General features: G+C 40.9%; 1 protein-coding gene across 1 annotated transcript; it reads right to left on the bottom strand.

Annotated features, from left to right (window-relative positions):
• Positions 1–23813, bottom strand: LOC121384961. The gene is made up of 5 exons (XM_041515453.1): positions 23721–23813; positions 19932–20014; positions 14779–14920; positions 8656–8711; positions 1–296 (listed from the first exon to the last, which is right to left on the bottom strand). The coding sequence occupies exons 2-5, from the start codon at positions 20004–20006 to the stop codon at positions 234–236; spliced, it is 336 nt and encodes a 111-aa protein (XP_041371387.1). The 5' UTR covers positions 20007–20014; positions 23721–23813; the 3' UTR covers positions 1–233.
• Positions 23814–25753: the final 1940 nt, after the last annotated feature.

The following is a 25753-nucleotide window of genomic DNA, read 5'->3' as shown; positions in this document are numbered from 1 at the left end:
CACAGCTAATACAGAATTTTATTTATTCATCATCAAATTGGCCTATTTTCAATAATTCTAAGATGTTAATTTTGTTGACATCATTTGAAAGGTTGCTCTTCAAATCATTATTATTAACTCTTCAAGTCCTCATTTTAGATGTTTTTAGCCTCATCATGTTCAAAGTCGTTCTTCGTGACGTCATTTTTTTTTCACTGAATGACATCATTTTGTTTTGCACGAGCTAGTTTACTTTAGTTGAAACGCATTCGCCCTTGTACTGCCTTATGAAAGCGTTTGTACCATTTCTTCACTTGCTATAAAACAATAGTAGAGATAAATAAAACTTCATTACAGTTATTTTCAGTTGCTATTGATCAGTTAGAATGACTTCAGATGACCACCAAACAATATTTAATTCCCCCCCCCCCGCCAAAATGGCAGCCATCTTGGATTTGATCATGATCACATCAAGATACGATAACGTAGCGCTGACATCGACACAGTAGTCGAAAGTTTCCGTTACAATACCGTAACTAGATCACATCATGACATCAAGTACTTCCATAGACATAAAGCGTAATTATTTTGGTAACTTCTTGCCAATTTTCATTGACAATAAAACGACTACAAGTGACTGAAACAGTAAGTTTGTTATCCCTACCCGATACACCTGGCATCTCGGTGAATTTAAGGTCTCACTACACAGATGACTTCCGGGTGAGAGTTCATTCATCACGGTAGTTCCTAATTGTGGCATATGTTATGGTTCACATATTCACTTCTAGGAAATGGTGAAGAATTAAAACAATATGTATGTTTAATGGTAAGCCTTCTGGCTGTATTTTGCCCATGTTATTTTGTAATATTGTGCATCGACCTTTTGGGACATGGGTATATCGTGCAAGTGACAGCCGGAGTGAATCGGTTTATGAACCACCTGTTCGGACCGGTACTACAGCCGGATGCGGTCATATAGAAAAAAACTGAGACGGAAATGTTCACAATTTTGGAATGAATATAAATGTTTATATAATGTATGTTCGCAATGGTGTATTTTGTTAGTGCCAACAAGAACCCGTTCTATGGGCAATCTTCACTTGAAGTTGGGCAGTTTAACATGGGTTTCAATGGCAGATGACATCTGTGTAGTCAGACCTAAGGTTATGAAGCCCTAATTTCAAAGTGCTGTAAAAACAACTTCCCAAGTCCCAGACATCAAAATTAATTTTCCTTTTCTCTCTCTCTCTCTCCCCCCCCCCCCCCCCCCCGCCCCACACACACGCACAATATGTTCATTTGGACATACAACCAGACTATGAATATAGAAGAAAGTAAAGTCTAAAGATGACATATAGTTCAGCAGGAAGTAAATTAGAACATTGTTTTAAAAAGTAATACTTTCACTAACGTTGGTAATAGAGACGGAATCAGGATGGGGGGGGGGAAGGGGGGCGAGTTATAATTTTATTATATTATTAATTTTTTTTTTTTTTAGATCCCCTCCAAACCTCTCCCAAAGTTCCATTGGCATTCCGTCTCATGTCATTGGGCCCCCCTCTAAATGAATTTTCTGGATCCGCCACTGCGGACAACAAAGAAAGGTGAAATGTACCCGCTAAAATTAAATTATAAAACTGGTGACGTCATGGTGGCATGATACATAGAGGATTCATCACGAGTACTTTTTAATGTGGAAAATATCAACCGAGTCTATGTTAATCGGTATTTGTCAAGGCTCTGCCGAGACAAATACCGATTAACTAGACGAGGTTGATATTTTACATATTAAAAAACAGAGTAGCGAATTCTATTTATCCTATAACACTTCTCAAATAACATTTTAATTAACTTTTTAGTAAATCACAGTACTAAAGTCGCAGCCATCGGTAATATGATGTCATCACGATTAGCACAAATTAGTTTGACGTCACGCATTTTAAACAAATCTTTAAAAACGTTACGCTCAGGTACACGGGTCTTGTTGGCTTGTAAGCAAATGACCCATCCACAGCAACACTTTACCTAGAGACCTTGCAAATTTGCATACCATTATTATCCGGGTTAATAAAGTAAATTATCACATGGGTTTATGACATGGATATCATGGGTAAGTTATAGGATAAAAGGTATTGCCTCATCAATCATTCGAGATTCGTCTGCTAAACGATACGATAGAATCGGACCGAGTCACTCGAATCGGACGTGTTGCCACATGGTACTTGTCAATCGTATGGAACGTGACGTCATTGAAAAAAAAACATTCTTGCTGTAACCATGGTAATCAATGCTGTGTATTGATAAGAAGGCGGCTTTCCTAACGTTTCTGTATTTATATAAATGACTGGACACATTCCACAAAGACTTGTGCCCCTGATGAGCTGTTGGGTCTGTGCCGACGAAAAGCGAACACAGTTTTCCGCCATTACACTCAGAACGTCGAGGTTATCTGTGCCATGATATGATTGGTCAACGTCACCTGTGGCGTATGGGGACTCTTTGATTTAAGGGGGCTGGAGGGGTTGATTTGCCCGAAATTTTACCCAGATAAAATTTGCCCGAAATTTCTCACTGTTTTGCCCGAATTTGGGGGGGGGGGGGCAATTGCCCCCCTACCCCCCCCCCCCCCCCCCCGGGGGTCGTACGCCCATGAACGTCACCAAACGTCTGATTCAATCGTATGAAAATAGAGCAGGTTCTAAACTTTGACTCGTACGAGTGACACGGGACGATTCAATCGTATGACATGCCACACGTTACGATTTGCTTGTTGGCATTGCAATCCGAGGTACGAGTCACTCGTATTGTGTAGCAGGATTTTTATATCATGGTTATATTTCGGCCCTTGATTGACGGGTGTATTGGATCTCGGGCTACTGGAGGTTACGCCCTCGATCATTACACCCATCACTCAACGGCCGCAATAACCGTGGTCTAACTAGATGAATCTCTTGTAAAAGGATGATGTAACTTTAACATATAGCCTACCGGCAGGCTCTAGCTAAACCGGTATAGCTAAAACATTTCAGTAGTTTGTGGTTTAGTTAAACTGGTACGTATTTAGAACTAAAACAGCTTAAATGTAAACGTGGATTCGAACTGTTTTAGTTAAAACTAGTTTATTACCCCAAAGGAGCACTCAAATTATAACTGAAAATCAAAATCATAATTTTTCTCACTGAGAAATTATTATGCATTAGTGTAACGTACAATATTATTGGACCATTAACGCTTTAATAAACCAATGACATTGCCGGTACTAAATATGACGTCATCACGATTTAGCAAAGATACACAAGGACTTCACGTACTTTAAGAGTAGGGTAAACTCAAATATGAGCCTGATGAATGTTCGATCCACCAACACATACCGACAGTTATTTTTTTTTTAGAAAACGCGTAATTTTAAGGTTATTAAAAAACCATGATTATTCCTGCTAATTGGGGGCAGCCATTTTCTTTTGTTTTCGTTGCGTCCGGTATTCTAGCTAAGGGCGAAGTAACGTCAGCTCCTGCCAACTCCTGTCTGCACAATGTAAACAAACGCAGTCATTTACGACAAGGCGCTTCGCTTTCATCAACCTGACTTGTAAAACAACATAAATGACTTTATAATATAACAAACTATTTAACTAAATATATTTCAATTTGCATTAATAGAACGAAATAGGGTTATAGTATTTTTCTCTCGTGAATTTGTGAATGGCATCGCTACTGCCTTTTGAGAAATTTGTTGTGTACGGGGAAGAAACAAGAGCCGGCACCAGATGGCGTAAATGGGTAACACATTTTTAAAATCTACTGTGTGCGCTTGACATTGCAAATGATTCTAGAAAAAAAAGCCCTGCTACTCCACTATGCAGGCGATGATGTTTTTGAAATATTTGACGCAATGACCGATGAACAATGGGATTGGAGCAATGACTGACGGAGACAACCCTATTCCTATGGAATATACCGTACTAAAGAAGTCCCTGGATGTGTATTTCACTCCCAAAAAGAACATTTCTTACGCAACATTTAAATTTAGGCAAACGCACCAGAAGGAAGGTGAGAGCGTTGATGCTTTCCACACCCGTCTGCGAGGCATGGCAGTCCTTTGTGATTTTCATGATGTCGACAAAGAGATTCTTGGACAAATCATACAAGGCTGCACATCTACCAGAGTGCGCAGGAAAGCTCTGAAGGACAATTTGAAGCTTGCAGTATGGAATTTTCTGAAAGCAGAGCTGCTATCATTGAGAATGCTGCTGCTGCTAATGCTATCTCCAGTGATGCTAGTGCCTACACTGTCAACAATGAACAACATCGTGGTCGTCACGGACAAAGATATCATCACTCGCGTGGTTCCAATCATTCTGGTGGTCGCTCTCTTCAAAATGGACACTAACGTAGCACATGTGTGCAAATAGAACTGACTACCCGTCGTGCCAGTCATCGAGGCAAAACTTATCGTTGAGGTGGTTCCAGCCGTCGTGGTCATCCCAATCGTGTTTCCGGTGAGCACTCAACAAGTAATTCCTGTCACTACTGTGGATCTCAGCCTCACTCCAAGAATGACTGCCCAGCCAGAGGCAAGAATTGCTTGAGCTGTGGAAAAATAGGACACTATGCACGTATCTGCATGCAAGATGTGTCGATTTTTCATCATCTGTGTCTGATGATGAAGAGCATGTATTCTCCATCACTGACAAGATTGTTAACTCGCCAAAAATCACAGCATGCATCATGAACTGTCCCATTGACTTTGTGATTGATACTGTTGCTTCTGTTAATATCATAGGTCATTCTACATACGATGAACTCGCCAACAAACCCAGGCTTCAATCTCCAGTGCCAAAGTTATATGCATTTGGTTCTAAAATCCTCTTCCTATACAAGGTTTATTTGATTCGGAAATAAGCTATGAGTCGAACAAATCTCTGGAAAAGTTCTACGTATTAGAAACAAACACCTCCAGCAACCTTCTGAGTGGTGAAACAGCCCAGAGGATGCAGGTGATCCATTTCTCCCTTCAAACTGGTCCAAAAACCATCCCTGATGAGTTTCCTGCCTTATTTGATGGAACCATGGGTCGGATCAAGGACATCAAAATCAAGTTACATATTGACACATCTGTACCAAAAGTATCGCAGAAACATAGACGCATCCTGTTTCATGTCCGCAAAGATGTTGAGAAGGAACTCGATTGACTCGAGAAGATGGATGTCATTGAAAAGGTAGAAGGCCCTACGCCATGGACGAGCCTAACAAAGCTATACGGAGAGAAAGGCACCCAATGCCGACGTTTGACGATCTCGTTGCTGACCTAAACGGCTCAACTGTCTTCAGCAAACTAGACCTGACTAACGCATACCATCAGCTAGAACTGGATGAAGCGAGTTGTTACATCACTACCTTCACCACCCATGTTGGTCTTCGCTACTCTTCAGAGTCAATGCTGCTCTAGAAATATTCCAAAACGCAATCGTGGAAATACTCGGCAACATTCCAGGTGCTCGAAACCTCTCTGATGACCTTGTTGTCCATGGCAAGACACAATCTGAACATGATATAAGTTTTCGAGCCACACTGAAAAAGCTACAAGAGAGTGGTGCCAAGGTCAATAGAGAACTGACTTTCTTTGAACATATGTTTGGTGCAAATGGTGTCTCAGCTGATCCGAACAAGATTAAGACCATTATCAAAACATTATCCTAGGAATCACGCAGTACATTTCGAGGTTAGTCTCTGATTACGCAACCATGACTGAGCCCCTCAGGAAGCTCACCAGACAGGGCATCGCATGGAATTGGTCACAAACAGAACAACAAGCTTTTGACAAGCTGAAGCAATCTCTGATGCAAACGCCAGTCATGGCTTACTACAATCTTAAGGAAGAAAATACAGTCTTGGTCGATGCAAGTCCTGTTGGTCTAGGAGTAATTTTGACCCAGAAAGGAAAGGTAATTTGCTACGCCAGTCATGCCCTCACCGCCACAGAACAACGTTACTCCCAAACAGACAGAGAACTCTTGGCAGTTGTCTATGGAGTAGAACACTTCCATCTGTATCTCTTTGGCTCCGGTTTCGTAGTGATCACTGATCACAAGCTACTACTGGGAATCATGAACAGCCAAATGCCAACTACAGCCCGGATGGAAAGATGGCGTTTACGTCTTATGCCCTATGAGATGACACTAGTCTATGCAGCAGAAAGAGATGACCTAAATCCAGCCGATTAAATCAGCCATCACCCTCATACTACTCCAAACCGCGAGAATGCCGGTGTAGCATACATAGCATATGTCATGCAAAATGCCATACCCAAATCAATGACGACTGAAGAAGTGAAGAACGCCACAAAGCAAGATCAAACACTCCAATGTTGGCAATCCAAACTGGCTTTTGGGAATACCCAGAGATATCAAATTTCACCAGGTTCATAGAAGAACTATCTGTTCATGATGGTTTGCTTCTTCAAGGAAATCGTCTTGTTATCCCAGCAACTTTGCAACAGAAAGTCGTTGCAATAGCACATCAAGCATACCAAGGAATTGTTAAAACCAAGCAATGCATCAGAGAGAAGGTCTGGTTCCATGGAATTGACAAGTTTGTAGAAGCTGCTGTCAAATCCTGCATTCTCTGCCAAGCATCACGTCCAGGGCCTGTCCAACGTGAACCTCTTCAACCCACTCCCTTGCCATCTGAACCATGGAGTTCACTTGCTATTGACTTTGCTGGTCCTTTCCCATCAGACGATTACTTGCTCGTTGTCATAGATGAGTATAGTCGATTACCCGAGGTTGAAATCGTCCCATCCACCTCTGCCAAAGCAGTACTACCAAAGTTGGAAGCGATCTTCTCGCGCCAAGGAATCCCAACAACAGTCAAAACAGATAATGGGCCTCCGTTCAACGGTGATGAATTTACAAGCATTATGTCCAGTTTCGGGATCCATCACAGGAAAATTACGCCCCTCTGGCCAGAAGCGAATGGAGAGGCTGAACGTTTCATGGCTACACTGAACAAGACAATCCGTGCATCAGTCGCTGACAACATTGCTTGGAAGTCACAACTTCCCACTTTCCTATGTCACTATAGAGGTACACCGCACACCTCCACCAAAGTATCTTCTTTCGAAGCACTGACTGGCAGCAAGATGAAAATTGGTCTGCCCGAGCCTCCTATCACAAGTCAGACACACAGATCTGTCCACAGCCGCATTACTGAAAATGACCATATCAGCAAGTGCAAAATGACTGTATACATTGGCAAGATATGATGACTAGATAAATAGAGGCTATTTCATGGGGTTTTTCGAATACGATTTTTATGTCAACGAGTGATGTATGAAAACCATATTTTCACGAATTGCGAAGCAATGAGTGAAAATATGGTTTTCACACATCACGAGTCATGATGACAAAAGTGAACTATATGCTGTCAAATCCAAAGTTTTTTAATTGTGTGCCAAGTTGCAGAAACGTTTGTTAACCGTTTTACTTTCTTATGAATGCATTTTGTATTTTAGTTTCACAATTTTCTGTTCAAGTTGGGGAGGAATGTAGTGTCTTGTAACTTATAGTGAACATTGTGGTCTGTCCCGGTACTCCTATGAAATACGCATGCGTAGAGAAAACAAAACAAAAAAAACAACATCGGCCCAAGTAGCGTTGCCTCCATATTTACGTTATATTTCTCTCTCTCTCTCTCTCTCTCTCTCTCTCTCTCTCTCTCTCTCTCTCTCTCTCTCTCTCTCTCTCTCTGTGTGTGTGTGTGTGTGTGTGTGTGTGTGTGTGTGCGTATGTGTTTTTGTGACTGCATGCGTATTCATGTGTGACTGCGTTTGATTGTGCATATGCATGTGTGATTGTGCATATGCATGTGTGACTACGTGATTGTGCGAGTGTACGTGTTATTACGCGTATGTGTTATTGTGTGGGTTGTGTGCTGAAAAGAGAGACGTTTGTTTTGTTTCACGACTCTACTAGATCACATTGATTTATTAATCATCGGCTATTGGATGTCAAACATTTGGTAATTTTTACATAGTCTTAGAGAGAAAATCCATTTCCATTAGTAACAAGGGATCTTTTATATGCACCATTCCATAGACATGATTGCACATACCACGGCCTTTAATGTACCAGTCGTGGTGCACTGGCCGAAACGGGAAATAGCCCATGGGCCCACCAACGGGGATCGATCCCAGACCAACCGCGCATCAAGCGAGCGCTTTACCACTGGGCTACGTCCCTCATCGGGTTGTATGCTTGTGTGTATATATATATATATATATATATATATATATATATATATATATATATATATATATATATATATATATATATATATATATATATATATGTGTGTGTGTGTGTGTGTGTATATATATGTGTGTGTGTGTGTATATATATATATATATGTATGTATGTGTGTGTGTGTTTGTGTTTGTGTGTGTGTGTATGTGTGTGTGTGTGTGTATATATATGTATGTATGTATGTGTGTGTGTGTTTGTGTGTGTGTGTGTGTGTATATATATATATATATATGTGTGTGTGTGTGTGTATATATATATATATATATATATATATATATATGTATGTATGTGTGTGTGTGTGTGTGTGTGTGTGTGTGTTTGCGTCTGCGTGCGTGCGTTCACTAGCAAGTACACGAATATTCAAACCACTCACTTCTGGGTTGTTCCTAACGTAGTCCGCGTTTTCCTTTTTGTCCAGATAACCATTATCTGCGAAACAAAATGTCAATATTTGTAACCAGGGCCGCGCCAGGCGTCAAAAAGCGGAGGGAGGGGTTATCAGACGCGTTTGCAGCACTTTTAGCAGTGCCTGGTCTAGAATGTGGCGATCGACGTTTATGGATATGTGTGTGTGTGTGTGTGTGGTTGATTCAAACTCGCCCGAAAACTATAATCAGAGAAAAGAAAATTTGCTTGATCAGGGAGAGGTTTCAAAGCCCGAAACCCTCCTCTTCATGCTCGGCTGAATATTGTCTTCTCTAGCGACACATTTCATTTCAACTTATTTTCGTGCTTGTTTCCAATTAAGGTTCAAGCACGCTGTCCTGGGCACACACACATCAGCTATCTGGGCTGTCTGTCCAGAACAGTGGGTTAGTTGTTAGTTGGTTAGTGGTTAGTGAAAAACAAGAGGGTGTAGTGGCCTTATACCCACCCATTGAGCCCTTAAGAACTCGGTCTAGGTTGGACCCTGTACCTACCAGCCTGTAGTCCGATGGCTTAACCACTGCGCCACCGAGGCCGGTCTAGCGACACAAAAAGGCACTTTTAAACTATAAAATCGATTTCCTTTTGTTCTTCAGTTGTTTACCTACACCTGTTTACAACTAAGCATAAGCGATATATAGAGGGACCGGCCTCGGTGGTGTCGTGGTTAACCCATCGAACATAAGGCTAGGGCCTCCACGAGTCCAAAATATTGGGACTCGAGTACCCGAGGGTCAAACTCGACCCGGACTCGATTACCCGGCACTTACACTAGATACTAATGAGACTAAGGAATAAAGTAATTTGTAGTGCCCACAAATGTCGCAACGACCACAAATGTCACACGATCGACCACAAATGTCACAAAGGTCTCAACTACAAATGTCACAACGACAAATGACGCAACTCATCAACACAAATGTCATAATTTACATTGACGTGGGAATAGATCCTGTAATCCTGCCGAGCAAGGGACACTATATTTGAGCTAAGAGTATAACCCCAAAAGGACAAAACAAGAAAACATTTTAAAAACGTCCATGTAAATTATGACATTTGTGGTTGCTGAATTGCGTCATTTGTCGTTGTGACATTTGTGGCGTTCAGCGTTGTGACATTTGTGGTTGAGACTTTTGGTACATTTGTGGTCGATCGTGTGACATTTGTGATCGATCGTGTGATATTTGTGGTCGATTAGGACATTTGTGGCAGTAACATTGCCACATTTGTGGCAGTAACATTGCCACATTTGTGGTCGATTAGGATATTTGTGGCAGTAACATTGCCACATTTGTGGTCGATCGTGTGACATTTGTGGTCGATTAGGACATTTGTGGCAGTAGCATTGCCACATTTGTGGTCGTTGTGACATTTGTGGTCGTTGCGACATTTTTGGCCACTACAAACATGGATGCCAAATCATGCCATCGTACTGCATTCAGAAACCAATGGATTATGTTCAGTGTGGTGACGGACGGCCAAATTAAAAAAGAAACTAGCGCATGATCATATAATTATTGTGTAACTTATATTGTTGATTATCTACTGATGAAATTATTGTCCTACATTGTCCATTGTATTATAGTTGATCATTGTATTCCACCGTGTACGGGTACTCGAGTCCTGTGAACGGACTCGAGTCTTGCTAGACTCGGCCCATGCCCGAGTACTTGAGTACTCGTGGAAACCCCCGTGGAGGCTGGGAAGGACTACATCACTCGGGAATTTGAAACAATGGAATTGTGTTATGAGTACATTTCATATCATACTGTATATATGTGTCTCTGAATGAGACATTTCTTGCTAAACTCGACTCGTGCCCGAGTACTCGAGTTCTCGTGGAAAACCTACATAAGGCTGGTAGGTACATCAGACGTGGCCATAACGACAGTCTTCGATTTTGATTAGATTAGATTAGATATGTTTTAAACGCGCTCACATACCTCTATGGTTTCGAGCACGCCTATCCCCAGTCCGGCCTCCGATATAATCGGTGGTCTGACTCGGGGCAGGAAAAACCTAACTATAATAAAATTTTGAAATTTTAAACTGGAGGTCAAAAAGAGTAAATATATTATGTCGACATTAATAATTTTGAATGCGTTCCCAAAAGAAATACAGAAATCCCTACTCTACACCTATATAATTATTTAAAATTAACGCAAATATAGATGGGGAAGTCTAAAAGTAAAAATACAAAAATTATAATTTATTTTTAAAAAAATAAAAATTATTTAGTCCCCAGAGGCAAGGGAAAGGATAGGGGGGTAAGCCCGGCCCACAGAAAAGTTATATTAAATTTAATATTTATTTAAAAAGATTACCAGTCGTATTTCGGGCCTTGGTGTGACCAGGAGGAAGGGGGGAGGGGGCGAGAAGGGGGGCCGGAACTTTCACAGAAACCTACGGCCAAACCGCCTACGCCCTATGGCCCCAAAAAACCTAACCACCGGCACCACAACCACACACCCCACCCCCCACCCCACCGTGTCCAACCGCAGCTCGATCCAGTCATGGCAATCATTTGTAGAAGGTCACTAGTAGAGTGACCTAAAGCTGTAGTAGAAGGTCACCAGGAGAGTGTCCCAACCCAGTTACCTGCCCTGTTGAATTATATAATTGTTTAATTAAAAATTTAAAACATAGTTAAAATAATGATAAAAAATATGAAACAGATTAAATGAGCGAGCATGCCAGTAACCTACATTATATTTTATTTTATTTTATTTTTAAAATAGATATTAAACAAATAAAAAAAGACGAACTATATACATGTATAAGGTGCAGTTTCCGGAACGGGGAGGGGATTACTGCCAGATAAGCCTCCCCCCATAATCCGAGCAACAATCACACATTCAATCATACAACATATATAATACATTACACAACAAAACAAGAACAAAAATTAAAAGTAATCGGCTAAAGATAAAACCCCGCCCGGCCCCCCCCCCCCCCCCCCCAGACAAAACGGGGGGCAAGGCGAAGAAACCCCAACCAATCTAATACATTACACATCAAAACAAAACAAAAATTAAAAGTAATTGGCTAAAAATAAAACCCCGCCCGGCCCCCCAAATAAAACGGAGGGCAAGGCGGAGAAACCCCAACCAATTTAAATATAATTTATAATAATAATAAAAAAATAAATAAAATAAAATAATATATATATATATATATATTTAACTGCACCCCCCTCCCCCCCCCACTAAAATGGGAGGGGGGGGGAGGCAACGGGCATACAAATCAAACAAAGTAATATACAGTTAAAATTTATTATATATTAAAAACTACAATAAACAAGTAGCCAAAAAGATTAGCCTATAAATACCCAGTGTTATCCCAAGTATAACCCTAGAATTGTACAACAACAAGGTGAGAATGACCCCTAGCTTAATATTATAATGAGAAAATAAGGTTAATTAATAATAATTTTTTTTTTTAAATTAAATAAATTATTAAATTCCGGGGAGAGCGACTGGGGGGGGGGGGGGGGTAAGAAAGGAAAAATAAATATTAATTTTAATTTTATTTTAATAGTTTTAATTCATCCAGGTACCGGACTAAGCGAGATAGCACTCCCAAAACGCATACCCTAATGGACATTACGTGCATATAATAAGGGGGAGTCCCAGTCGGGGCCGGAGAAGCAACAACCAAGTATTGCCCCCGACCCCCGGGAACTTTCCAAATGCGATTCCAGGACCGCCGCTCGGTGCTGTTTACCAGCTTATGAGCCCGGCGCCCAGATGTAATTTAATAGAAACAAAAAATTAGATAAAATATTACAAATAAATGATACATGGTAAATCAAATATTTATATATTAACCTTTGTCTCCATCACATAGGCCATTAATAACCTATCTATAGTTAATTTATACTGTTTATTTGGGTTTAATAATTTTTTGGGATTAAAAACAATATTATTTTTATGAAAAAAGTTTTTTAATTTAGTTCTGTTATTTGTATATTTATTGCAGAAGAATAAAACATGATTTACATCTTCTGCCACATTACAATGGGTGCAATTAGGACTGCTACTTTTTTTCATTTTAAATTTAGTTTGGTTTAAAGCGACATAAACACCCATACGTAATCTAGTAATTATTTTAGTAGATTTAATATTAAATGTTATAGGACCTTGTGGGGAGACAACAGGTTTAATATTAGCGTGCCATGCTCTCGTCCTATGGTTCCACTCTGTTTGCCATAGACGGTCAACGCATGGCACAATTACTGAATAAATTTCACTATAATTATACTTAATTTTAACCTTAACTTCCTCATCCAAAACGGCTCTTTTAGCACACTGATCAGCCATTTCATTGCCATGGATACCCACACGAACGGGTATCCACTCAAAGACGACCTCCACCCCTGCCTGAACAATTTTATTGTAAAAGCTGATAATATTTTTAACAATTTCGGGCCTGACACTGTGGGAACCATCTATGGCATTAAGGGCACTCAAGCTGTCAGATAATATTATAAATTTATTTTGGTCCTCCAGTTTATTATGGTTATTTAAAATCCACACTAGGGCATATTGTATAGCCAACAGCTCCGTGGTGTAGACTGAAACATTATCAGTCAGTCTGGCTCTATAATAACTATATCCATTTAATTCCTTGACGGCAAAGGCCATACCAGTTCTTCCATTTATGGGGTTCTTGGAGCCGTCTGTATAAATTTGTAAATAATTTTTGTATCTTTCCCCCATAATAATTCTAAAAAGAGTATGTTTAAACACTGGTAGGTCTATCTGTGCTAATTCATTTTTAATAAAAAGATTTACCTTAGGGTGTATAAGAACCCATGGGGCTTTGAATCTAGCACTACAATCCTTTATAGGTAGATTCGCCACCCCAAAATCATTAGCAAAACGTAATAGATAAGAATAAATGGATATATTGGAGTCCCTGACTGACTGAGTATATTGGGAAGTAAGTTTATGTACTGGGTTATCTCTAACCAAGTTTGTAGTTTTATATAAATGTTTTAGTCCCTGCTTTATTCTTCTAAGGGTAAGTGGTAGCACTCCAAGTTCAGCTAGGACACTATCACGGGGCGTGCAAACAGAAGCTCTAGTAATAGTACATAGTGCCCTGTTATACACGCTCTCAAGCCTCTTGAGCTGGGTGTCACTGGCACACCCAAAGGCCTGCGCACCATATTGAAGTCTTGAGACTATGAATGCCTCAAAAATCATGAGCAGAGTTTTCCTATCATTGCCCCATGGGACAGCTGATAATACTTTTAATAAATTTATATAATATTTACAAATGCCAACTACATTGGCTATATGCTCGACAAAAGAGAGACGCTGGTCAAAGGTCACTCCCAAAAAGCGGACCGATTTGACTTGAGTAATTTCTTTACTATCATACATTAAATCTAGTTTTGGCATGGGCTGACCGATTCTGCCCAGAAAAGAAATAGAACAAGTTTTAGATTGGGAAATGGTAACCCCCCAGTCCTCAGACCAATTTTGTAAAACATTTAAATCCGACTGGAGGTCTGTTTTAACCAATTCAAAAGTATTCCCTATCCTCCAGAAGTCTGTATCGTCCGCGAACAGACCGATACTTAATTGAGAATTGTTAGATACATTGTCAGTGAGTGATTTTGCCAAATCATTAATAAAGATGCCGAATAACGTTGGAGCTATCACTGACCCATGGGGGATGCCATTTTCCAGTTCCAAACAGGGTGAAGAGTAACCTTTAAATATTACCGTAAAACTTCTATTATTTATAAATCTATCAATAAAATTAAACATAGATCCTCTTACACCCATTTTATATATTTTTTGTAATTATCTTCGGCCATTGAAATCACGAAGTAAACCTTGTCTGATTGGTTAACATAGTTTTGTCGCTCTTGACGCACGAGAAAAAACACACAATTCCTATTGGTCTTGTGTCGCGCGCTCCACTAAAGTTGTATCCTAACCTGGGCGCGAGCGACGCGAGCAATTCTTTTTTTTCTTCTTTTTTTTCCAGAGATCATTGATGATTTCAACTGGCACATCCTAACCGGTTAGAATGCAGCTTTAAAAACTAGTTTAAGTACCGTCAATATCTGCTAGCGTAAAGGTGGTCATCAGTAGACCGTCGAGCTCTGGCTGGCCGGAAAGGGCGGCGATCTCAGCTTCTGTCACTTTGCCGTCGTTGTTAATGTCCATGTAGCCGAAGATCGGAATCTTATGTAGCAGCTGAAATAAAAACATGTATTTGATAAAAAAAACCCCGCATATCATTGTAATTATGTCCCTGTCTGTCTACGTGTATGTGCGTCTGTGTATCTGTATAGTTTTGTATATGCATGTATTAAGTATATATGTGTGTATGTGTGTGTGTGTCTGTCTGTCTCTGCATGTGTGTGTGTCTGTGTGTGTGTGTGTGTGTCTCTGTCTGTGTGTATGTGTGTGTGGGTGTATGTGTGTGTGTCTGTCTGTGTGTGTGTGTGTCTGTCTGTGTGTGTGTGTCTATATGTGTGTGTGTCTGTCTGTGTGTGTCTATATGTGTGTGTGTCTGTCTGTGTGTGTATGTGTGTCTGTCTGTGTGTGTGTGTGTGTGTGTGTGTGTGTGTGTATGTGTGTGTGTGTGTGTGTGTGTCTGTGTGTGTGTGTGCCTGTGTGTGTGTCTGTGTGTGTGTCACTGTGTTTGTGTGTGTCTGTCTGTGTGTGTGTGTCTCTCTCTCTCTCTCTCTCTCTCTCTCTCTCTCTCTCTCTCTCTCTCTCTCTCTCTCTCTGTCTGTGTGTGTGTGTCTGTGTGTGTGTGTGTGTCACTGTGTTTGTGTGTGTCTGTCTGTCTGTGTGTGTGTCTCCTCTCTCTCTCTCTCTCTCTCTCTCTCTCTGTGTGTGTGTCTGTGTGTGTGTGTCTGTGTGTGTGTGTGTCTGTCTCTCTCTCTCTCTCTCTCTCTCTCTCTCTCTCTCTCTCTCTCTCTCTCTCTCTCTCTCTCTCTCTCTCTCTCTCTCTCTCTCTCTCCCTCTCTCTGTGTGTGTGTGTGTGGATGTACTGATGTATGGATGTGTGAGTTGTATATGGTATAGATGTGGAGTTGTATATGTGGAGTTGTAAATGTGGATGTTATAGATGTAGTTATAAATGTGGTTGTTATAGATGTGGAGTTGTATATGTGGAGGTTGTATATGTGGAGTTGTAAATGTGGATGTTATATATGTAGAGTTATACATTTGGTTGTTATAGATGTGGAGTTGTAAATGTGGATGTTATAAATATAGTTATAAATGTGAATGTTATAGATGTAGAGTTATAAATGTGGTTGTTATAGATGTGGAGTTGTATATGTGGATGTTATAGATGTAGAGTTATAAATGTGGTTGTTATAGATGTGGAGTTGCATATGTGGATGTGATAGATGTAGAGTTATAAATGTGGATGTTATAGATGTAGAGTTATAAATGTGGTTGTTATAGATGTAGAGTTATACATTTGGTTGTTATAGATGTGGAGTAGTATATGTGGATGTTATAGATGTAGAGTTATAAATGTGGATGTTATAGATGTGGAGTAGTATATGTGGATGTTATAGATGTAGAGTTATAAATGTGGATAATATAGATGTGGAGTAGTATATGTGGATGTTATAGATGTAAAGTTATAAATGTGGAATAATCCTCTATAACCCTGTGGGGGCGGGACGTAGCCCAGCGCTCGCCTGATGCGCGATCGATCTAGGATCGATTCCCGTTGGTGGGCCCATTGGTCTATATCCAGCCAGTGCTCCACAACTGGTGTAACAAAGGCTGTGGTATGTACTAACTATCCTGTCTGTGGGATGGTGTAGGATCCCTTGCTGCTAATCAAAAAGAGTAGTCCATGAAGTGGCGACAGCGGGTTTTCTCTCTTAATATCTGTGTGGTCCTTAACCATATGTCCGTATAACCGTAAATAAAATGTGTTGAGTAAATAAAACATTTCCTTCCTTCTATAACCCTGCAGGCTTTGTGACCGAAAACTATTAATAACATATTTTGAAATTAGAAATGTGCTTTCAAGAATTTTAAACAGCAGTTCTTTGCAACATATTTTTGGCATAAACCTGTTTAAAACGTCTTATCACGAATACATGTCCATATTTAAACAGTACGATGTTCTTTGTAAAATAAAGATTTGATTTGAATACACATACATTGTGTATTTATGTTTAGTATTCCTTTAGAGATGTATTGTGATTTTGTTTTCTAAAGTCAATATGTGGATACAATACATGTATGCACTTGACATGCTTTTCCAAATATCCTTATCGATATTTGAAACTTTCAAATCATTGGCAGTATATTGTAATGAAAACAAAACACAGTGCCTACATCCATCCGTCCATTGTTTCGAGCGGGACTTGTGTAGACTAGCGAAATTTTGGTTTGGTTTTTCATTTATTTCTCAAGCACAATCACTGGTCTCCCTAGAGAACTACACATGCATATTAAAATGGACGCACATTGGGTTACATCGAGAGGCCTTAAGGGCGACACGTGAATAGTATTATAGTATCATCATCGTCTACTTCGTCCAAATATTCGCTGATCCAGGAACGATTCTTGTTTAATTTAGAACGAATCTGTGGTCTCACATCTCTGTTAGGATTCACAGACTGTGGAAGTTTCCTCGTGTTGGGGCCTTTGTCAAAGTAATGCATGTACGTGAGGAAGCAAGAGTACATGTCTTTAAATAACTTCCACTGCAATGTCTTCGTGTTTATTTCGATGGCAGTTTGGGACATGTTTTTTCTTCGTAACGTTTCCTCTTGCTTTCGAAATAGTCACTATTGATGTTGAATTCACGCTAGATCATCAGACGTATGCCTTCGTTTTCCATATCGGACGACGGCTCTTCATTTCCCTCCTCGCACGTTTTTAATTGCAGGTTTCGCTGCAAGTCGTTCCCGTCTTAATGGGCCAGCCTGCATCCTCTTGACTTCTTTCAGATAGGGTTCTACATCATCATCTTCTTCGTCGTCACTTTTATAGGCAGGTATGCCTGGTAGTTTTCTCTCGAATGCGTCCCTTTGCATGATTTGCATGTAGAGCTCTTTCTTCGACGGTGGTTGCAACTCTTTTGAGACATTCGCCGTTACGTTCGTGCTTCTATACTGTTCAGCCATGCCTGTTTCTAAACCACTGGGTCGAAGGCGCCAGCGTTCGGGCGTGGTCGGTTTCAAGTCCACCAACAGATATCTGTGGGGCCTGTGGGTAGCTTCTGGATACATCTGCCATGCCAACGTCAGAACTTGCTGCTTGTCGATGGGGTTGTTGAACAGGCCAGGTAATGACAGTTTCACCTCTGTGTCGGGTCTTTGCGTTGATACAGGTTCTGGTTGATAGCAGTCACCCAGAGGTTTCTGTGGTGACTTCCTTCCGTGAACAGGTCGGTGATGCGAGAATCTTTATTAGCCATACACATCAAGCCGTCCAACACGATGAGATTTCTGACTCTGGGATCCAAATAACGATCCTTTTCCAAATTCTCAGGTATGCCTTGAATAAATTTCACTCGAACAGTTGCCTCAATGATGTCGTTGAGGGGTTGCCATCGTTTGTAGAGCCAGATGATGCGTTGAAGCGGTGGGAAGATTTTACCATGTCTTAGCAGTTTGTATACCACATGAGGTGGGCTCTGACATGATCATTGTGAAGGGATGTAACAATCTTAGAGTCCATGTTAGGTCGTGGGTCCAAACATATTTTGTTTTCACAAATGTGACACTGATTCATGCTCTTGTCTGTTCCAATACCCAACGTGAAATGACGTTGTCTGGCCCCTGTGATTCCTTCTGTAGCCTGTTTAGAAATGTTTCTGCCATTTCGGGGCTTTCCAATCCATACCACTTTGTTGATGTTTTTGTTGTTGTTGTTTCTGTTTCAGATCGGCCTTGGCTTGCTCTAAGATTTGTTCTCTTCCTCTTTTTCTTTTTTTCACGCAGGATCTAGACATTGATCCACACTGAGCTGAATTTTCCCGCCTCGCTGAATTTCGTAGTGAGACTGAAGTTTGCCTTCTGCTTGCAGCTTGTAGAAACGGGTCCACTTATCCATGTCGGGAACGTACAACTTGAGGTTCTACCTCAAATGACGAACATCATTACCCTTTTAGTTATATACCTTCTACCGCATAACGATATGGTAAAGGAGTGTTTGAATGTGTGTGATACATATGGCCAGTGACCCTCCTCCCATGCACAAATATCATTGTGCCATCGTCTGAGCTCCCAAGAAACATCGTGACCAAAATATGTTGTTCACATACGAGCATCTTGGAGGGAGTCTGTAATGTTCCATCACTGGGTCGTCTGTCTTCTTCTATCGGTAGACGCGAAGCCCGCAACAGTAACAGGTGATGACATCGTGGTCACCCGTGTAGTAGAAACCGGCATTGGCAAGTTCTTTTGGTTTTTGACATATTTGTATGGGCCACCGAGCATACGCCAGCATCCGGGCATAGAAATGTCTCATTTCGGGACGATGACAGAACAAATAACGTCTTGAATAGCAGTCATCTTCATAGGCAGCATCTGTTTCACAGGCAGCATCCGTTTGATTTGCAGGTTCATGCACGAGTTCGCCGTCTTCGAGTTTCTGCATACTTTCACAAGCAGCATCCGTTTGATCCATGAAATTATCTTCTGGTTTGGTAGTCACTCTCTTACATTTGATCGTATGTCTTTCTGAACATTTGCAGACCAAGATGTCGTCCTCGTCGCTACTGCTTCTGCTACTAACACTGCTCGAATATCCAGATGCCATCTCCTTCGTTCCAGAATATCTTCAAACTCCAAAGCAAAAATAGATCTCATTTACAGAACGTTCGGCAAGCGAATGACGCTACTAACAAAACACCCACTTTTTATATCCAAATGCGAGCCTACATAGGTCAAGGCCAGTCGTAACTAGGCCAAGGACAGTAGTCGGGGGACAGTCCAAGGACTCAACGGGGCTGAAGCTCCTAAGTAGGTCAGAGACACGGACGGGCATTGTTCTCCTCAAGGTCGGACACCTAAACACCAAGGTCAGACCACGCCAAAGTCACTGCCCACTAAGTAGGTCAAGGCTAAGCCATGAGTCACACACCAAGTATGTCAAGGTCAGGCTCCACCACGGTCATTGCCGCCTATCAAGGTCACGTGATCACGACCAAAGTCAAAGTCATGGCACCCGGCAGGCCTCATTACAACTGATATTTTAATTCCTCGTATATACTTACCTCTGTTGATATCCACAGACCCTTGCATTGGTTATAAGAAATGACCATCGAGACAACTACACAAAGGAGCTTCATTCTGAAATCTAAACACAAACATCTGTGAGAGATGGAGAAAGAAACCCCCACTAGACACCGAACTAGAGAAACAGGCACTTCATTCTGAAATCTAAACACAAACATCTGTGAGAGATGGAGAAAGAAACCCCCACTGGACCCAGAATTAGAGAAACAGGCGCTTCATTTTGAAATCTAAACACAAACGTCTGTGAGAGATGGAGAAAGAAACCCCCACCGGACCCAGAACTAGAGAAACATGCACTTCATTCTGAAATCTAAACACAAACGTCTGTGAGAGATGGAGAAAGAAACCCCCACCGGACCCAGAACTAGAGAAACAGGCACTTCATTTTGAAATCTAAACACAAACGTCTGTGAGAGATGGAGAAAGAAACCCCCACCTGACCCAGAACTAGAGAAACAGGCACTTCATTCTGAAATCTAAACACAAACGTCTGTGAGAGATGGAGAAAGAAACCCCCACCTGACCCAGAACTAGAGAAACAGGCACTTTATTCTTACTGGGTGTGGCACGTGCGTGCGGTGCAGCTAAAAAAATAAATCGAAATGCATCTGTTTCAATGGGAGCGTCTGGACTGGATGTATGAATTAATGTGCGAAACACATGCGGCGAGCCGCAATGAAATAATCGTATATGGTGTGTATGCCCAAACCGCAAGATGCAGACACATCAGACGCAGCAGTCGGACCGCACGCACGTGCCGCATGCATTAGCGAGAGAGAGAGAGAGAGAGAGAGAGAGAGAGAGAGAGAGAGAGAGAGAGAGAGAGAGAGAGAGAGAGAGAGAGAGACAGAGAGACCGACACACACACACAGAGAGAGAGAGAGAGAGAGAGAGAGAGAGAGAGAGAGAGAGAGAGAGAGAGCGAGCAGCGAGAGAGAGACAGACAGAGAGAGAGAGAGAGAGAGAGAGAGAGAGAGAGAGAGAGAGAGAGAGAGAGACACACACACAGATAGACAGAGAGAGGCAGACAGAGAGAGACAGATAGACAGACAGAGACAGACAGACAGAGGCAGACAGAGAGAGAGACAGAGAGAGAGACAGAGAGAGAGAGAGAGAGAGAGAGAGAGAGAGAGAGAGAGAGAGGAGAGGGAGAGAGAGAGTTAATAATTCAATGTGCTGTAATGGTGTCGTTAAACAAAACAAATATTAACACCATCGCCTACCTGTCTCAACTTCCTGCACGAGTGCAGTCTCTATGTATTTGTCTGCACCCACCTGGCATCCTCGTCCTCTGCCGCTAATAAAGCTGGTCTGACCCACGGCACTAACTAACGACCGCCGGTAGTAGGGGTGTACAGTAGGTAGTTACAAGTGCCTCTTAACAATGCCAGAAGTAACTACTGAACACTCCCCGAAGTGGTCAGACTAAGTCCACGGCTAAAAGCTGATGGGGAATGGCAGGTGTGTGACACAGATAGCCACAAGAGGCAAGCACCTGTCGCGGTTGGAAAAACAAGGACTGGGATATGGAGGTCGACATCGAAAACAGTTGAAAGATAGGAGGAGTTGCCAGATCGGGAAGAAATGAGATGGAATTCAAAGGAGAGAAAGGAAAGAGGGTAGTGGGATAAAACAACAACAACAACAACAACAAAAACAACAAAACCCCCAACAAAAACAAAAAACAAACAAACTTTTAAGTATACAATCCTATATTCCAGTAGATATACTAGCTGACGTGCCGTAAAGATAGCAACGAGTCTTTGTTGTACGAGTCTTTGTTGTATGGGAAAATGTATCGGGTTTCCTCTATATGTCAGAATTAACAAATCTTTGACATCCAGTAGCCGATGATTAATAAATCAATGTGCTCTAGTTATGTCGTTAAACTGAACAAACTGGTTTTTGTTGTCCGAGCGACCGTATCGCAGGTGACGACCCCCCCCCCCCCCACACACACACACACACACCCCGACCTCCGAGCCCATCCACTTCCATTCCAATAGCCCAATAGCCGGAAGCTAGGCGGACATTTCGACAGTTATACATTTGGTAATTCTGACTCGTAGTCAACAGAGGAAACCCGCTACATTTTTCCTAATGCAGCAAGGGATCTTTCATTTTATATGCACCTTCCCACAGACAGGAAATCGCACATCACGGCCTTGGACCAGTTGTGGTGCACTGATTGGAACGAAAAACGAAAAAAAAAATATCAAATCAGTTGAACGGATCCATGGAGGTGGTTCGATCCTGCGACGTAAGCACCTCAGGCGAGCGTTCAACCGATTAAGCTAAATGCCAGCCCCTGCCGTCAGAGATAACTGTGTAGCGAAAAGAACACTTTCCCTATGTTAAAACGTTAAACACCTTTACATTGATCATTTTCCAGTTCGCTGATAACAAATCTTTGACATATTAATCACTGATACACACAGACTGGCTTCGGTGGCGTCGTGGTTAGGCCATCGGTCTACAGGTTGGTAGGTACTGGGTTCGGATCCCAGTCGAGGCATGGGCTTTTTAATCCAGATACTATTCTGCCTGTGAGAAGCGCAAATAAAAGATCCCTTGCTGCCTGTCGTAAAAGAGTAGCCTATGTGGCGACAGCGGTTTTCCTCTAAAAAAAAAAACAGTGTCAGAATGACCATATGTTTGACGTCCAATAGCCAATGATAAGATAAAAAATCAATGTGCTCTAGTGGCGTCGTTAAATAAAACAAACTTTACTTTTTTTGGATACACACACTACAGGAAGAAAACCGTAAGCACCTACATATTTATCCGGAACATTATTGAAAGGGGGTACTGTCGGGTTTCTTCCTGTTTTGTGTGTATTATTGGCAAATGAGCAGGATAAAGCCGATATCTTAAGATAGTAACCGGCTATTTTAGTTATACTGCACTCGTACAATAATACAAAAACTTAAAGGGACATTCCTGAGTTTGCTGCATTGTAAGATGTTTCCGACTAATAAAATATTTCTACGATTAAACTTACATATTACATATATTTTCTTGTTTAGAATATCAGTGTCTGTATATTCAATGTGTTTCTGGTCGTCTTAATATTTGTAAGAAGCCCAAACTGGATTTTGTCTTCAAATAATTTCATACGTACGAAAAAACATATTTTAGCAAACAAAATGAAATTTAACCTAGTACAAATATTAGAACGATCAGAAACACGTTTAATATACAGCCACTAATATTTTATGCAGAAAAATATATTTGTTATGTAATTACAATCGTTAAAAAGTCTCTGTTAGTCAATAACATCTTAAACATTACAGTAAACTCAGGAATGTCCCTTTAATGAAGTTAACAATTTTATTTCACAACTTTACCGTTTTCTAGAATGTCCTGTCGCCTATAATATCAATACACCAAAACTAAATAGTTCTAAAATAACAATTTATTTCTTATTTCAAAAATAAATATTATCTTCAAAACGTTTTTTAAAACTCCAAACTACCAACTGGGAAATAGAGGAATAAATAACTTTAAACAGTACAAGACCCCTTGGCTGTTTATAACTAGCGTAAAAGTAGTCCCGTCTCAAAAAGCTATATTTTTGGGTCAATAGCGGAAAATATAGAAATGTATCTAATTATCATTGACAATACATGTAGTGATTTTGCAGGATAAATACATACATTACATTACATTACATTACATTACATTACATTACATTACATTACCACGAACAGCAGTAGCAGAGTTCAATTTATAAATGTTTTTAACAATAATAATAAATAGGAGCTTACCGTTTTAGTCTACAAATAAACAGAAGAATACACCTAAAGCTTTTTATTCGACTTGATCGAACCAGACAACATTCTGGGTTTTATATATATATACATACACACCAAGCTTCAGCTGCTGAATAGTTAATTTACATAATATATTCATGGATGCAAAATTCATATGATAATAAATGTAACAAAATATCTATCAAGGATGTGTGGTGACATTGTTCGTGACTAAAATTTTATATATTCATATATAAGATTCATATATTCAGCGAAATGAAAATATTTAATCGAAATAGTCTACCCGTCATGTTTCCCATGTAATGAAATAATAAATAATAATAATTATAATATAAATATATAAAAAAAAATTTCGCATATAATACTTATCTCAGCCAATCTACTTTCAATGTTTTATTAATAATTCTTTTATGTCTTTTGAGAGTCTACCAACTACATGAAATGTTATATTGCACTGCTCACAAACTACGATTTACCAACAATGTATTACAATTTATTTCCATATTTGAGATGGTCATGAAAGACTATAATATCCACGTGTAATGAGTCTATACATCCATTCATCCATCCATCCATTCTATCCATCCATCCATCCATCCATCCATCCAAAAAGTCGGTCTCCGGTCAGACTAAAGTTCCAGAATTGGTGCGACAATTTTTAAAAAGAAAGAAAAAGAGAGCCTGGATTGCACAGAAAAGGTGGGTATATTTGATACTGAAATAAGGGTCATATTTAAAGTGAAATCAGAATGCACGTCCTAGTTCATGCGCGATGCGATGGCATTTTGGCTCCAAATGCGGTTTTGAAGCGAAACAAAGCTATGGGTAAAGCGCTCGTTTGATGCATGGTCGGTTTGGGATCGATCCCCGTCAGTGGGTCCACTGGAGTATTTCTCGCTTCAGCCAGTGCACCACGACTGGTACATCAAGGGCCGTGGTATGTGCTATCCTGTCTATGGAATAGTACATATAAAAGATCCCTTGCTGCTAATCGGAAAGAGTAGCCTATGAAGTGGCGACAGCGGGTTTTCCTCTCTCAATATCTGTGTGGTCCTTACCATATGTCTGACGCCATATAACCGTAAATAAAATGTGTTGAGTGCGTCGTTAAATAAAACATTTCCTTCCTTCTTTACTTATGTCATGTCATGTCATAGGGTTTTACGTGCACATTCAGAACAAGCTGTTGTAGCGCACGCCTGTCGTGGGCACAAGAGCCGGCCTTGGCCGGCTCCTCCGTCCATGACAGGAAAGGTGGGGGGAGGGAGTGGAGAGGAGGGACCGCCTGCACTGGCAGGTGCAAGGGAGCACCAGCAACCCGATCAAATCGGTAGCAGGCGGGTGGGGGAGGTGGTGGTGCTATAGAATTTGAATGGAGCAGTTAAATGCCAAAGAGAAAAGGGTGCGCAATTTTGATTGAGGGAATTTGGCGCAATTTTGAACGGTCGGTCGAAAGGTAAATGGCCGAGCTAATATAGGTTTTGATATTAGTGAATCGAGAGTAGCTCGTTAATTTTAAACCTCTACGATGCTTTGGTGTCTCCCTAGGTTGCCCGCTTCTGGTCGTGGCATCACCAAGTACCAAGTTATTACCAGCAGCAAGTATTTGGGGTTTGGGTGGGGGAGACGATATTCTTTTGTTCAGCTTCCCCCGGGTGCATTGCAATTGTGTACTCGGAACCGGTATTCTTTTGTCCGGTTCCTTATTAGAGTACGTGCTGGACCATTAAATGGGGGCGGGTGCATTGTTATCATTAGTCAATGCACCCTGTGTACTGAGGCAGTGAGCGTGTAGTCTGTGTGTGAATCCTAATTTTGTGTTAGGGTTGTACCTATTGTCTTAAGTCCCTATTCTAGTGAGTTCAACGGTCATTCATGACCACCCATCCCCCTCCGTCCTTGTATAGCATTGAATACAATGACGGAGGTGGAGTTAAAGTAGCCTAGCTATCTAATTTGAAGGGTTAAACCCTTATAGTGTAGGTATTGGTTTAAAAAGCCTAGTGCTTGGCTTACTTAACTTTATT

Source organism: Gigantopelta aegis, chromosome 11, assembly GCF_016097555.1.
Source record: "Gigantopelta aegis isolate Gae_Host chromosome 11, Gae_host_genome, whole genome shotgun sequence".
Classification (NCBI taxonomy): domain Eukaryota; kingdom Metazoa; phylum Mollusca; class Gastropoda; order Neomphalida; family Peltospiridae; genus Gigantopelta; species Gigantopelta aegis.
The sequence above is the reverse complement of the archived record's forward strand: the minus strand, read 5'-3'. Positions and strand labels throughout refer to the sequence as shown.

Bases quoted from the DNA above. Each gene is read 5' to 3' on its own strand.
- LOC121384961 (XM_041515453.1), bottom strand. From the start codon at position 20,006: ATGAAGCTCCTTTGTGTAGTTGTCTCGATGGTCATTTCTTATAACCAA. The intron at 14,921-19,931 runs GTAAGTATATAC...TTTTTATTTCAG, and splicing joins GTCTGTGGATATCAACAGAG to CTGCTACATAAGATTCCGAT. The intron at 8,712-14,778 runs GTACTTAAACTA...TTTGTTTCGCAG, and splicing joins TACGCTAGCAGATATTGACG to ATAATGGTTATCTGGACAAA.